General features: G+C 49.7%; 1 protein-coding gene across 1 annotated transcript; it reads right to left on the bottom strand.

Annotated features, from left to right (window-relative positions):
• Positions 1 to 3,628: 3,628 nt before the first annotated feature.
• LOC139240620 (tubulin alpha-3 chain-like) lies at positions 3,629 to 10,749 on the bottom strand. The gene is made up of 5 exons (XM_070869174.1): positions 10,726 to 10,749; positions 8,468 to 8,690; positions 8,187 to 8,335; positions 4,444 to 5,124; positions 3,629 to 3,925 (listed from the first exon to the last, which is right to left on the bottom strand). The coding sequence occupies exons 1-5, from the start codon at positions 10,738 to 10,740 to the stop codon at positions 3,629 to 3,631; spliced, it is 1,365 nt and encodes a 454-aa protein (XP_070725275.1). The 5' UTR covers positions 10,741 to 10,749.
• Between the last annotated feature and the right edge of the window lie 4,051 nt (positions 10,750 to 14,800).

Below are 14,800 nucleotides of genomic sequence, written 5' to 3'. Positions count from 1 at the left end.
CAAACACAAAATTGTGCGGGGATTAGAATCCCTGCCACGTCCAATAATATCACTGGGCTTAGGTGGGCCCATGTGACAGACCCTCCAATCCCTGTGATTAAAACTGTCCATTTGGTTGTGGGTCGGGGGATATCTGTCATTGAGACAGAGGCGCCTGTATGTCGCACTGCCGGCCCCTAACAATGCTGTCATGTGGATCTGAGGGTCGCCTTCGCTCTGAGCGGGGGCCGCTAGCTTTCAGTCCCTTGCCAGGTCCTTGAGGGCATGGAGGAGCTGATCCTTAGTCATGTTCTGGAATTTGGGTGGGCTACCCTGCGGTATGGGTCTTTTCCCGCCCCCGCCTGGCGCCCAAGACTGCTTTTTGTTGTGCCCCATTTTCTGACAGTCGGTGCACTTGGGACGTGGACTCTTACAGTCCTTGGACATGTGTCTGGGTTTGCCACAATTGTAGCACGCTCCACTGGGTCTGTTGCTCGATGCCGCTCCTATTTCTACTTTGATCGTCTTCTGGTATTGGCTGGCTTCATTATCCACTTGACATGCCCAGCTCACCAGTCCATCAAAGGTATCTGCGCCCACTACCCCCATCTTAAGTATTTTCTGATTGTCGGCCGGCAGGCCGCCTTTAAACATGTTTAAAAATGCCTGATCTGCCTTGTTTGGGGCTGCCTGACCTGAGTATTCTTGATACGCGCTCCACAGTCAATGACCATACTCACTGCTGTTTGCATTTTGCTTCTGGCGGACTAACAGAATTAGTCCTCAGTTGGGAGCGGGAGTTCCCAAGGCAGTTTGGAGCGCCCGGGTGAAATCATCGTATGCTGTCTGTCGGACTGCCTGAGTGCCATTGTTAAAAGGAGTCCATTCACCATTTCTATAATCCTGTCTTCATGTCTCCCATTTAGGCTGTGGACATTTAGCCCTCACTATCTGATGTTGATTCCTCTCATGCACCTCATGGATGTCATACATTTCCCTTAACAATCTCCAAAATTCAGACTTGCTGTGTTTTATTAAAGATGTCATAGCAGTGCATTTGGAAAGGGGTGACATGATAGGTCCAAGTCAGCATGGATTTGTGAAAGGGAAATCATGCTTGACGAATCTTCTGGAATTTTTTGAGGATGTTTCCAGTAGAGTAGACAAGGGAGAACCAGTTGATGTAGTATATTTGGACTTTCAGAAGGCTTTCGACAAGGTCCCACACAAGAGATTAATGTGCAAAGTTAAAGCACATGGGATTGGGGGTAGTGTGCTGACATGGATTGAGAACTGGTTGTCAGACAGGAAGCAAAGAGTAGGAGTAAATGGGTACTTTTCAGAATGGCAGGCAGTGACTAGTGGGGTACCGCAAAGTTCTGTGCTGGGGCCCCAGCTGTTTATATTGTACATTAATGATTTGGACGAGGGGATTAAATGTAGTATCTCCAAATTTGCGGATGACACTAAGTTGGGTGGCAGTGTGAGCTGCGAGGAGGATGCTATGAGGCTGCAGAGTGACTTGGATAGGTTAGGTGAGTGGGCAAATGCATGGCAGATGAAGTATAATGTGGATAAATGTGAGGTTATCCACTTTGGTGGTAAAAACAGAGAGACAGACTATTATCTGAATGGTGACTGATTAGGAAAAGAGGAGGTGCAACGAGATCTGGGTGTCATGGTACATCAGTCATTGAAGGTTGGCATGCAGGTACAGCAGGCGGTTAAGAAAGCAAATGGCATGTTGGCCTTCATAGCAAGGGGATTTGAGTACAGGGGCAGGGAGTTGTTGCTACAGGTGTACAGGGCCTAGGTGAGGCCACACCTGGAGTATTGTGTACAGTTTTCGTCTCCTAACTTGAGGAAGGACATTCTTGCTATTGAGGGAGTGCAGCGAAGGTTCACCAGACTGATTCCCGGGATGGCGGGACTGACATATCAAGAAAGACTGGATCAACTGGGCTTTATTCATTGGTGTTCAGAAGAATGAGAGGGGATCTCACAGAAACGTTTAAAATTCTGACGGGTTTAGACAGGTTAGATGCAGGAAGAATGTTCCCAATGTTGGGGAAGTTCAGAACCAGGGGTCACAGTCTAAGGATAAGGGGTAAGCCATTTAGGACTGAGATGAGGAGAAACTTCTTCACCCAGAGAGTGGTGAACCTGTGGAATTCTCTACCACAGAAAGTTGTTGAGGCCAATTCACTAAATATATTCAAAAAGGAGTTAGATGAAGTCCTTACTACTCGGGGGATCAAGGGGTATGGTGAGAAAGCAGGAATGGGGTACTGAAGTTGCATGTTCAGCCATGAACTCATAGAATGGCGATGCAGTCTCGAAGGGCCGAATGGCCTACTCCTGCACCTATTTTCTATGTTTCTATGTTTCCTTCACAGAAGGTAGATCCTTGAGGATCCCGTGTTTCTCCAAAGGGGTAAACTGTATGTATTTCACTGTTACTGTACAGTCAGCTCCCTGTCCCGTGCCAGACGTTCACAACAGGGCTGCAGGAAGCTTAGTTTCATCCTCTAGGTCATACTCGGGTGTTGAAGCTCCCACTTTTTCATAGGAAGGGGATGCCTCCGGCTCCCTGCCTCCGTCCCTGTTGTAGTCTCCCTCTATCAGAGCCCCCATCTATCAGAGCCCCCTCTATCAGAGCCCCATCTATCAGAGCCCCATCTATCAGAGCCCCCTCTATCAGAGCCCCATCTATCAGAGCCCCCTCTATCAGAGCCCCCATCTATCAGAGCCCCCTCTATCAGAGCCCCATCTATCAGAGCCCCCATCTATCAGAGCCCCCATCTATCAGAGCCCCCTCGATCAGAGCCCCCTCGATCAGAGCCCCATCTATCAGAGCCCTCTCTATCAGAGCCCCCTCTATCAGAGCCCCCTCTATCAGAGCTCTCTCTATCAGAGCCCCATCTATCAGAGCCCTCTCTATCAGAGCCCCCTCTATCAGAGCCCCCTCTATCAGAGCTCTCTCTATCAGAGCCCCATCTATCAGAGCCCTCTCTATCAGAGCCCCATCTATCAGAGCCCCATCTATCAGAGCCCCCTCTATCAGAGCCCCCCTCTATCAGAGCCCCCCTCTATCAGAGCCCCCCTCTATCAGAGTCCCCATCTATCAGAGTCCCCATCTATCAGAGTCCCCATCTATCAGAGCCCCCCTCTATCAGAGCCCCCTCTATCAGAGCCCCCTCTATCAGAGCCCTCTCTATCAGAGCCCCATCTATCAGAGGGCAGGGTTTTAATGACTGAAGTGCTGTGTGACCCCAGTAATGCAGCCCTGTGGAGTTGGAATAACCCTTGTCCAAGTTCCATCCTTCCTCTCCTAACTTGAACCATCTTTTACACCATCTTTCACAATTCTTTGTCATGCATTTGGCGCTTTTAAATCCACACAACTCCAAGAAAAATGTAAATATTTTTATTTCCTTAAATATAATTTACAGCGTCAATTAAAGTTACATGTTTTTTACTTACTAAACTAATAAATCTATTCTTCCTCCTCCGCCTTTTTGTTGCGATCAGAAGAATCGACCCCCACCTCCTCGTGCACCAAAATCATTTAAAATATATTAATTTAATGAATTATAATTTATAACATTAGTGTGAGTTAAACTCTGTTTACGTTCTAAATGAATAAATCTTATTCTTCCTCCTCCGCCTTTCTGTCCAGCGAGGAGGAATCGACCCCCACCTCTTCGTAATCCTTCTCGAGTGACGCCATGTCCTCCCGTGCGTCCTGGAACTCCCCTTCCTCCAGCCCCTCTCCCACGTACCAGTGGACAAAGGCCCGCTTGGCGTACATCTTGTCGAATTTGAGGTTGAGGCGGGTCCAAGCCAAGGAAATGGCGGTGGTGTTGCTCAGCATACAGAGGGCACGCTGCACCTTTGCCAGATCGCCCCCTGGCACCACCGTCGGGGGCTGGTAGTTGATGCCAACCTGTGGGGGCAAGAGAATACGTTAGATTTCAGTTGCACAAAAAGAAGGTTGAAAATCACATCTGTTGGCAGGCTTTACATTTTCAGAAAGATAAATTTAGGAACGAGCTTGTGACTTAAACTGTACAAAAATCTGGCCCTGGTCATTCACTGGACCCTTCCCCAGTTTTAAAGCTTCAGTTTCTGAATGCAGGTCACTGTCATGAGGCTGCATTGAAGAGCTCATTCAATTTTTTACTTCATCTTTTCCACCTTAATTGTTAGGAAGCCTTTTCCTTGTTTCAAGGCAGGACCTTTCCTGGGACATTCAGGACTGCATTCAAGGATTGAAGCTGAGAATTCCACCTCAAGCCTCAGCGGGAGCTCCTCTTTGGGCCAGGAATGGGGAGGGACTGTTACTGAATGGATGGACATCTTTTGACCCGGTCTGAACAGCCGTATTGTTCACGTGGGAGATCAGGTTGTCACAGTGCATGTTTCCTCAGGGCCCCATGGATTGGACACAGAAGCCACACTTACCTTGAACCCAGTCGGGCACCAATCAACAAACTGGATCGAGCGCTTGGTCTTGATGGTGGCGATGGCTGCGTTGACATCCTTCGGCACCACGTCCCCTCGGTACAGCATGCAGCACGCCATGTACTTGCCCTGGCGGGGGTCGCATTTTAGCATCTGGTTGGCTGGCTCAAAGCATGCGTTGGTCAGCTCCGCCGTGGATAGTTGCTCGTGGTAAGCCTTCTCGGCCGAAATAATGGGCGCGTAGGTCACCAGTGGGAAGTGGATGCGGGGATAGGGGACCAGGTTGGTTTGGAACTCAGTCAGATCCACATTCAGGGCACCGTCGAACCGTAGTGACGCTGTGATGGACGACACTAACTGTGCCATGAGACGGTTGAGGTTGGTGTATGTTGGGCGCTCGATGTCAAGGTTACGCCGACACACGTCGTAAATGACCTCATTGTCCACCATGAAGGCGCAGTCAGAGTGCTCGAGGGTGCAGTGGGTGACCAGCACGGAATTGTAGGGCTCGACCACCGCGGTGGAAATCTGCGGCGCAGGGTAATCGGAAAACTCCAGTTTGGATTTCTTGCCGTAGTCGACGGAGAGTCTCTCCATCAGGAGCGAAGCAAAGCCCGAGCCGGTCCCACCCCCGAAACTGTGGAAGATGAGGAAACCCTGTAGTCCTGTGCACAGGTCAGCCTGTGGGCAAAGAAAGTACAACATATTAAATGGAAGCGAAAAATGGAATCCATCCACAAAGGACAGTGAGCAACTGGACAGGAGCAAAGGTACAGAATGTCCCTGGTGGGACAGGGCAGTGGGAGCCTGGAGCAAGGGGGTAATGAGAGTTGGGGGGAGGCAGTGGGGAACTAGGGGTGACAAGCACTGGTGACAGAGTGTAATTGAGATTGGGGTAGCACAGGAAATTTCCAGCCAATTTTCATGGATGTTATTGGTGATGAGAATATTGGAGTGACCATCAGTAAGTGATACTGGAGTAAATGTATGTGTTCTTGGGCAGATGGAAGGCTTTATTTTTTCAAATAAGATGCTGCCTGGAAACCCCCACCATGTTAAAAAGGTGCTTGGATGGACACTTAAATGGCCATAACCTGCAGGGTTACGGACCTAGAGCTGGTAATTGGGATTAGACTGGATAACCTCTTGTTGGCTGGCGCAGATGCATAAGAACATAAGAAATAGGAGCAGAAGTAGGCCAAACGGTCCTTCGAGCCTGCTCCGCCATTCAATAAGATCATGGCTGATCTGATCATGGACTCAGCTCCACTTCCCTGCCCACTCCTCATAACCCCTTATCCCCTTATCATTTAAGAAACTATCTATTTTTGTCTTAAATTTATTCAATGTCCCAGCTTCCACAGCTCTCTGAGGCAGCGAATTCCACAGATTTACAACCCTCTGAGAGAAGAAATTTCTCCTCATCTCAGTTTTAAATGGGCGGCCCCTTATTCTAAGTTCACGCCCCCTAGTTCTAGTCTCCCCCATCGGTGGAAACATCCTCTCTGCATCCACCTTGTCAAGCCCCCCTCATAATCTTATACATTTTGATAAGATCACCTCTCATTCTTCTGAATTCCAATGAGTAGAGACCCAAACTCCTCAACCTTTCCTCATAAGTCAACCCCCTCATCTCCAGAATCAACCGAGTGAACCTTCTCTGAACTGCCTCCAAAGCAAGTATATCCTTTCGTAAATATGGAAACCAAAACTACACGCAGTACTCCAGGTGTGGCCTCACCAATACCCTGTATAGCCGTAGCAAGACTTCCCTACTTTTAATCTTCTAGAATTTTTTGAGGATGTAACTAGTGGAGTGGACAGGGGAGAACCAGTGGATGTGATCTATTTGGACTTTCAAAAGGTTTTTGACAAGGTCCCACACAAGAAATTGGTGTGTAAAATCAAAGCACATGGTATTGGGGGTAATGTATTGACGTGGATAGAGAACTGGTTGGCAGACAGGAAGCAGACAGTCGGGATAAACGGGTCCTTTTCAGAATGGCAGGCAGTGACTAGTGGAGTGCCGCAAGGTTCAGTGCTGGGACCCCAGCTCTTTACAATATACATTAATGATTTAGATGAAGGAATTGAGTGTAATATCTCCAAGTTTGCAGATGACACGAAGCTGGGTGGCAGTGTGAGCTGCGAGGAGGATGCTAAGAGGCTGCAGGGTGACTTGGACAGGTTAGGTGAGTGGGTAAATGCATGGCAGATGCAGTATAATGTGGATAAATGTGAGGTTATCCACTTTGGTGGCAAAAACGCAAAGGTAGAATATTATCTGAATGACGGCAGATTACGAAAAGGGGAGGTGCAACGAGACCTGTGTGTCATGGTGCATCAGTCGTTGAAAGTTGGCATGTAGGTACAGCAGGCGGTGAAGAAGGCAAATGGCATGTTGGCCTTCAAAGCTAATGGATTTGAGTATAGGAGCATGGAGGTCTTACTGCAGTTATACAGGGCCTTGGTGAGGCCTCACCTGGAACATTGTGCTCAGTTTTAGTCTCCTAATCTGAGGAAGGACATTCTTGCTATTGAGGGAGTGCAGCGAAGGTTCACCAGACCGATTCCTGGGATGGCAGGACTGACATATGAAGAAAGACTGGATCGACTGGGCCTGTATTCACTGGAGTTTAGAAGAATGAGAGGGGATCTCATAGAAACATATAAAATACTGACGGGACTGGACAGGTTAAATGCAGGAAGAATGTTCCTGATGTTGGGGAAGTCCGGAACCAGGGGTCACAGACTAAGGATAAGGGGTAAGCCATTTAGGACCGAGATGAGGAGAAACTTCTTCACGCAGAGACTTGATAACCTGTGGAATTCTCTACCACAGAGAGTTGTTGATGCCAGTTCGTTGGATATATTCAAGAGGGAGTTAGATATGGCCCTTACAAGATCAAGGGATATGGAGAGAAAGCAGGCAAGAGGTACTGAGGGAATAATCAGCCATGATCTTATTGAATGGTGGTGCAGGCTAGAAGGGCCGAATGGCCTACTCCTGCACCTATTTTCTACGTTTCTATGTTTATACTCCATATCTTTTGCAATAAAGGCCAAGATTCCATTGGCCTTCCTGATTACTTGCTGTACCTGCAGACTCACCTTTTGTGTTTCATGTACAAGTACCCACAGCACTTTGCAATCTTTCTCCAATTAAATAAGAATGTGCTTTTTGATTTTTTTCTGCCAAATTGCATTACCTCACATTTTCCAACAGTAAACTCCATCTGACATATTTTTGCCCAGTCACTTAGCCTGTCTATGTCTTTTTGCAGAAGGTAAGTACTGCAGTGAATCGAATGCGGCCAAGGTGATCTCCTGGACTAGTTTCGATCGCCTCGATGGGTCAGAGAGGAATTTTCCCAGATTTTTTTTCCCCAATTGGCCTGGGTTTTTATCTGGTTTTTGCGTCTCCCAGGAGATCACATGGCTGCAGTTGGGGTGGAGTGTAGAATGTTTCGGTGTAAGGGGTGTCGCAGTTGTATGAGGCGGACTGGTTGGGCTGGGTGCTCTTTACCTTTCCGCCATTGTTCATAGGTTTATATGTAACCTTCAGGACCGCTGACCGAGGGCCGTGCGGCTCTTTGTCGGCCGGCACGCACACGATGGGCCAAAATGACCTCCTACTGCGCTGTAAATTTCTATGTTTCTAAATAGTGCAGGACAGTGGGTGATGGTGAGACGGTGCACTGGGTGCCTCTGGGATTGGCACTTGGAGCCGGTACACAACTTACCAACTTCCGGATACGATCCAAGACCAGATCCACAATCTCCTTGCCGATGGAACAGTGGCCCCTTGCGTAGTTATTGGCCGCATCCTCCTTGCCGGTGATGAGCTGCTCGGGGTGAAAGAGCTGTCGGTAAGTGCCGGTGCGAACCTCATCTGGGGGCAGAGAACCGAGACTTAAGGACAGGAATACAGGACATTGCAGTAACTTTGATACATCCAGGCCACGGTGCAGTGCGATTAGAGAGAGCACTGACTGACCAACCCACCAACAATCACTCCCCTTACCTATCACAGTGGGCTCCAGATCTATAAACACGGCTCGGGGAATGTGCTTGCCTGCCCCCGTCTCACTGAAGAAGGTGTTGAAGGAATCATCGCCACCTCCGATGGTCTTGTCACTGGGCATCTGCCCATCCGGCTGGATCCCATGCTCCAGGCAATACAGCTCCCAGCAAGCGTTACCGGTCTGCACACCCGCCTGGCCAATGTGGATTGAAAGACACTCACGCTAAAGAGGGAAGATCACATGATTACTCACACAGGTAGGAAGGTAATGCTTTATACAGTCAGTGGGATTGGAAGGAGAGGGGTGTGTGGGCAGTATCGCATTATGTTACAGTAACCTGTGAATCCCACCTGCTCTTTCACTCCTGTGGGTTGCCCCGATCTCCATGGATCCCTACCCTGCACCCTGCAGATCCCCATTCCCATGTGATGCCCAATCACTGAGAATGACGCCTCTCTCTGTACATTCCCACTCCCTGTGGACTCCCCTCTGCCTACGTAGCCCCCCCTCTCCCTGTTGTGCATTCCTCTTCCAGTGGATTCATAATCTTCCTATAGAGAGCCCCGCTCTCTCCCTGATGCGCTCTTTCTCTCCATGTCAATTGCCCATCTCCCTGTGGACCCCAAGATCCCCAGCATCGAAGCACTGACCACACTCGACCAGCTCCGTTGGGCGGGCCACATTGTCCTCATGTCCGACACGAGACTCCCAAAGCAAGCGCTCTACTCAGAACCCCTATACGGCAAGTGAGCCCCAGGTGGGCAGAGGAAGTGTTTCAAGGACACCTTCAAAGCCTCCTTGATAAAGTGCAACATCCCCACCGACACCTGGGAGTCCCTGACCAAAGACCACCCTAAGTGGAGGAAGAGCATCCGGGAGGGCGCTGAGCACCACGTGTCTCGTCACCGAGAGCATGCAGAAACCAAACGCAGACAGCGGAAGGTGCGTGCGGCAAACCAGTCCCACCCTCCCCTTCCCTCAACCACTGTCTGTCCCACCTGTGACAGGGACTGTAATTCCCGTATTGGACTGTACAGTCACCTGAGAACTCACTTTTGGAGTGGAAGCAAGTCTTCCTCGATTTCGAGGGACTGCCTATGATGGACCCTCGTATGTTCTAGACTCCCGCTCTCACTTACAATACTTATTTCCCTGTGGAACCCTTCCCTCCCATATGGATCCTTTCCTGTTCCCTGTGGATCGTTCAATCCGAACGAATACCTTTTCTCGGCCCGTGGGTTAACCGCGCTGTGAATTGCCACTCTGCCTCGCTGGGACATTGTCAGCCTGTGCAACTCCCCGCGCCCACTCACCATGATCTCCGTCTATTCTCACAGCTGCTGAGAATGTGGTGGTTGTGGCCGCTCCCGCTATTTATACCTCGCTCGATAGTACATTCCAGTCAGCCGAATCGGGCTGTGATTGGTCTGTGAAAACAAAAAGCTTTTATTGGGACAACAATAAGACAGAATGTTCATTGTGTGAAAGCGGAACAAAGGCTTCGCAGCAATCGATTATTGGAGGGTCACCTTGGCAACGGGATACCATGGACTATCGGAGAACATCTATCAATCAAAGCCCCATCAACCACATCCTGAGAAATCAGACTTCCAACAGTTACACCCACATCAATCACACCATCCATCAGACACCCACCCAAACACTGCCATCAACAAGACCCATGGATCAGACGCACATCAATCACACCTACATCAATCAGACACCAGTCAATCACACTCCCCACAAACAGTCGGCCATCAACGCAACTCCGATAGATGACACACCCAGCATTCGGAGCCCCACCAATAAAACTCCCAATCATTCCGACCCTGTCAATTGCACAATCAGCCTGTCAGATATAGAAACAAAATGCTGGTCAGGTCAGGCAGCATCTGTGGAGAGAGAAACAGAACTGGAAGAAGTTACAGATAGAACAGATTTTTAACAAATGCACGGTCAGGGAGGGGCGGGAAGAACAAAAGGGAAGCTCTGTGATAGGGTGGAAGGCAGGAGTGATTCAATGACAAAAGGTGTGATTGGACAGCCTCAGAATGTGCGCAGACGCAGGCTTCGTCCGTGTACTGTAGCTCAACGACAGAGGTTGGGGTGATCTTGGACTTGGCCTGGAGGCGGCGTAGGTTAAGCAGCTTCCCACTGGTTCTGTAGTTTAGTTCCACTTCAGCGGGGGGCTTGTTGACAGTGAGGTGGAGCATGGCATTGAGGAAGATTGAGAAGAGGGATGGAGCGATGATGCAGCCCTGTTTGACCACATCTGAAACAATAGGAGCAGAAGTTATGGTCTGAAATTGTTGAACTGGATATTGAGTGCAGAGTCTGTAAAGTGCCTTATAGAAAGATGTGCTGTTCCTCAACACATGTTGAGCTTCATTGGAACAGTGCAGGAGTCCGAGGATGGAGAGGTCAGGGTGGGAGTTGAGCCGAGAGTCCTTGCACCTCTCTGTAATTTCCCTGCAAATTTGCTCCTCTATATCTTTCACACTAGTTGGTGGCCTGCAGAATACACCTTGTGTTGTGTATCTGTAAAGCATGCACTCCCATATTCCGCCACCAGGGAGCGCATCCCCTGAAGTCCCAAGGGATCCCAGCATCCCTTAGGAGCACTGTATATAAGCTGGCCCCTAAGGCCTGTTCCTCACTCTGGAGTGTCTTAATAAAGACTGAGGTCACTGTTACTTTAACCTCCCTGTGTGCAGCCTCATCTGTGTTAGGAACACAATAACTGGCGACGAGTATACGAATCCAACGCAAAGATGCAGCAAACTGTGGGCATCCTGGAGGAGTTTTCGGAGGGTGAGGACTGGGAAGCCTATGTCGAACTGCTAGACCAATACTTTGTAGCCAACGAGCTGGATGGAGAAGGAAGCGTTTTAAAAAGGAGAGCGGTCCTCCTCACGGTCTGCGGGGCACCGACCTACAGCCTCATGAAGAATCTTCTGGCTCCGCTGAAACCCTCAGATAAGTCAAATGAGGAGCTGTGTACACTGGATCGGGAGCATCTTAACCTGAGGGAGAGTGTGCTGATGGTGAGGTATCAGTTCTACACGTGCCAGCGATCTGAAGGTCAGGAGCTATGTCGCTGAGCTAAGGCAACTTGCAGGACAATGTGAGTTTGATGGCTACCTGGAGCAGATGCTGAGACTTTTTTGTACTGGGCATTGGCCACGAGACAATCCTACGAAAACTCTTGACTGTAGAGACACCGACCCTCAGTAAGGCCATTGCGATAACACAGGCGTTTATGTCCACCAGTGATAACACCAAACAAATCTCTCAGCACACAAGTGCTAGCAATGTTCATAAAATAACTGGAATTGTGTTTGCGAGCAGAAATGTACAGGGCAGAAACCACGAGTATGCAACTGCCAGCAGGCCTCAGGTGATCCAGATGACTGAGAGTCCGCAACAAAGGATGAATGCAAGGCAATTCACACCTTGTTGGTGTTGTGAAGGCTTCCATTCAGCCTATTCATGCCGCTTCAAAGGGTATGTTTGCAAGAGCTGGGGAACAATGAGGCACCTCCAACGAGCGCTCTGCAAAACCTGCTAACCACCACGTGGCAGAGGCAGATTGGTCCATGGTGGATGAAAGCAATTTCAAGCCTCAGAGAGAGGAGGCAGATGCTGAAGTACACGGGGTGCACACATTTTCAACGAAATGTCCACCTATAATGCTAAATGTAAAATTGAATGGCTTACCCATAGCCATGGAACTGGACAATTGCGCTAGCCAATCCATCATGAGTAAAAAAGATGTTTGAAAGAATGTGGTGAAACAAGGCACTGAGCCCCTGAAACTGAGAACGTACACCAAAGAGCTCATCCCTGTCCTGGGCAGCGCCATGGTCAAGGTCACCTACAAGGGCACGGTGCACAAACTGCCACTCTGGTCCCACACTGCTTGGAAGGAGCTGGCTGGGCAAAATCCGCTGGAACTGGGATGACATCCAAGCGCTATCACATGTCGATGACCCAGGTTCTTAACAAATTTCCTTCCCTTTTTGAGCCAGGCATTGGAAACTTTTCCGGGGCGAAGGTGCGGATCCACTTAGTCCCAGAGGCACAACCCATTCACCACAAGGCGCGAGCAGTACCTCACATGATGAGGGAGAGAGTGGAAATCGAGCTGGACAGGCTGTAGCGCAAGGGCATCATCTCCCCAGTGGAATTCAGCGAGTGGGCCAGCCCGATTGTTCCAGTACTCAAAAGTGATGACACGGTCAGGATTTGTGGCGATTATAAAGTAACTATTAATCGTTTCTCACTACAGGACCAATACCCGCTAAGGCAGACGACCTATTTGCGACGCTGGCAGGAGGCAAGACGTTCACCAAGCTCGACCTGACTTCGGCCTACATGACGCAGGAGCTGGAGGAGTCTACGAAGGGCCTCACCTGCATCAACACGCACAAGGGACTGTTCATCTACAACAGATGCCCGTTGGAATTCGGTCGGCTGCAGCGATCTTCCAGAGAAACATGGCGAGCCTACTCAAGTCGGTACCACGCACGGTGGTTTTTCAGGACGACATATTGGTATGGGTCGGGACACTGTCGAGCACCTACAAAACATGGAGGAGGTCCTCCAGCGACTGGATCACGTAGGGCTGCGGCTGAAGAGGACGAAATGCGTCTTCATGGCAACAGAAATGGAGTTTTTGGAGAGAAAGATCATGGCGGACGGCATTCGGCCCACAGACGTCAAGACAGAGGCTATCAGGAATGTGCCCAGGCCACAGAACGCCACGGAGCTATGGTCGTTCCTGGGACTCCTCAACTACTTTGGTAACTTCCTACCGGTTAAGCACCCTTTTAGAGCCCCTACATGTGTTATTGCGCAAAGGTGAGAACTGGGTATGGGGAAAAAAAACAAGTAATTGCTTTTGAGAAAGCCAGAAACATTTTATGCTCCAACAAGCTGCTTGTATTGTATAACCCGTGTAAAAGACTTGTGCTAGCATGTGATACGTCGTCGTACGGAGTCGGGTGTGTATAACAACAAGCTAACGTTGCGGGGAAGTTGCAACCTGTCGTCTATGCCTCCAGGAGCTTGTCTAAGGCCGAGAGATCCTACAGCATGATTGAGAAGTTAGCGTGTGTGTTTGGGGTAAAGAAAATGCATCAGTACCTGTTTGGCCTCAAATTTGAGCTGGAGACCGATCACAAGCCCCTCATATCCCTGTTCGCTGAAAACAAGGGGATAAATACTAATGCCTCAGCCCACATACAAAGGTGGGCACTCGCGCTATCAGCGTATAACTATACCATCCGCCACAGGCCAGGCACCGAGAACTGTGCGGATGCTCTCAGTCAGCTACCATTGCCCACCACGGAGGTGGAAATGGCGCAGCCTGCAAACTTGTTGATGGTGGCGCAGCCCGCAGACATGTTGATGGTCATGGAAGCATTTGAAAATGATAAATCACCTGTCATGGCCTACCAGATTAGGACTTGGACCAGCCAAGATCCTCTGCTGTCTCTAGTAAAAACCTATGTACTGCATGGGAGCTGGGCCAGCATCCCCGTTGAAATGCAAGAGCTAATCAAGCCGTTCCAGCGGCGAAAGGACGAGCTGTCCATTCAGGCAGACTGCCTGTTGTGGGGTAACCGCGTAGTGCTACCCAAAAAGGGCAGGCAGACTTTCATCTCGGATCTCCACAGTACACACCCGGGTATAGTAATGATGAAAGCGATAGCCAGATCCCACGTGTGTTGTGGCCCGGTATCGACTCTGACTTAGAGTCCTGTGTACGGCCATGCTGCGTGTGCTCAGTTGAGCAACGTGCCCAGAGAGGCACCACTAAGTTTGTGGTCCTGGCCCTCCAGACCATGGTACCGAGGATCCATGACGACTATGCGGGCCCGTTTCTCGGTAAAATGTTCCTGGTGGTGGTGAATGCTTTTTCAAAATGGATTGAATGTGAAATAATGTTGGGAAGCACCGCCACCACCACCATTGAAAGCCTGAGGGCCATGTTTGCCGCCCATGGCCTGCCTGACATACTGATCAGTGACAACGGGCTATGTTTCACCAGTGCCGAATTTAAAGAATTCATGACCCGCAATGGGATCAAACATGTCACCTCGGCCCCGTTTAAACCAGCCTCCAATGGGCAGGCAGAGCGGGCAGTACAAACAATCAAACAGAGCCTTAAACGAGTCACAGAAGGCTCACTCCAAACCCGCCTGTCCCGAGTACTGCTCAGCTACCGCACGAGACCCCACTCGCTCACAGGGGTGCCCCCAGCTGAGCCACTCATGAAAAGGACACTTAAAACCAGACTCTCGCTGGTTCACCCCAACCTGCATGATCAG

This window comes from Pristiophorus japonicus, chromosome 32 (genome assembly GCF_044704955.1).
Source record: "Pristiophorus japonicus isolate sPriJap1 chromosome 32, sPriJap1.hap1, whole genome shotgun sequence".
NCBI classification, from domain to species: Eukaryota; Metazoa; Chordata; class Chondrichthyes; family Pristiophoridae; genus Pristiophorus; species Pristiophorus japonicus.
The sequence above is the reverse complement of the archived record's forward strand: the minus strand, read 5'-3'. Positions and strand labels throughout refer to the sequence as shown.

What these genes read in the sequence shown, in the direction of transcription:
- LOC139240620 (XM_070869174.1), bottom strand. An exon ending in TCTGGAGCCCACTGTGATAG is followed by an intron (nt 8,336 to 8,467) that starts GTAAGGGGAGTG and finishes CTCTGCCCCCAG; the next exon opens with ATGAGGTTCGCACCGGCACT. An exon ending in TGGATCGTATCCGGAAGTTG is followed by an intron (nt 5,125 to 8,186) that starts GTAAGTTGTGTA and finishes CTTTGCCCACAG; the next exon opens with GCTGACCTGTGCACAGGACT.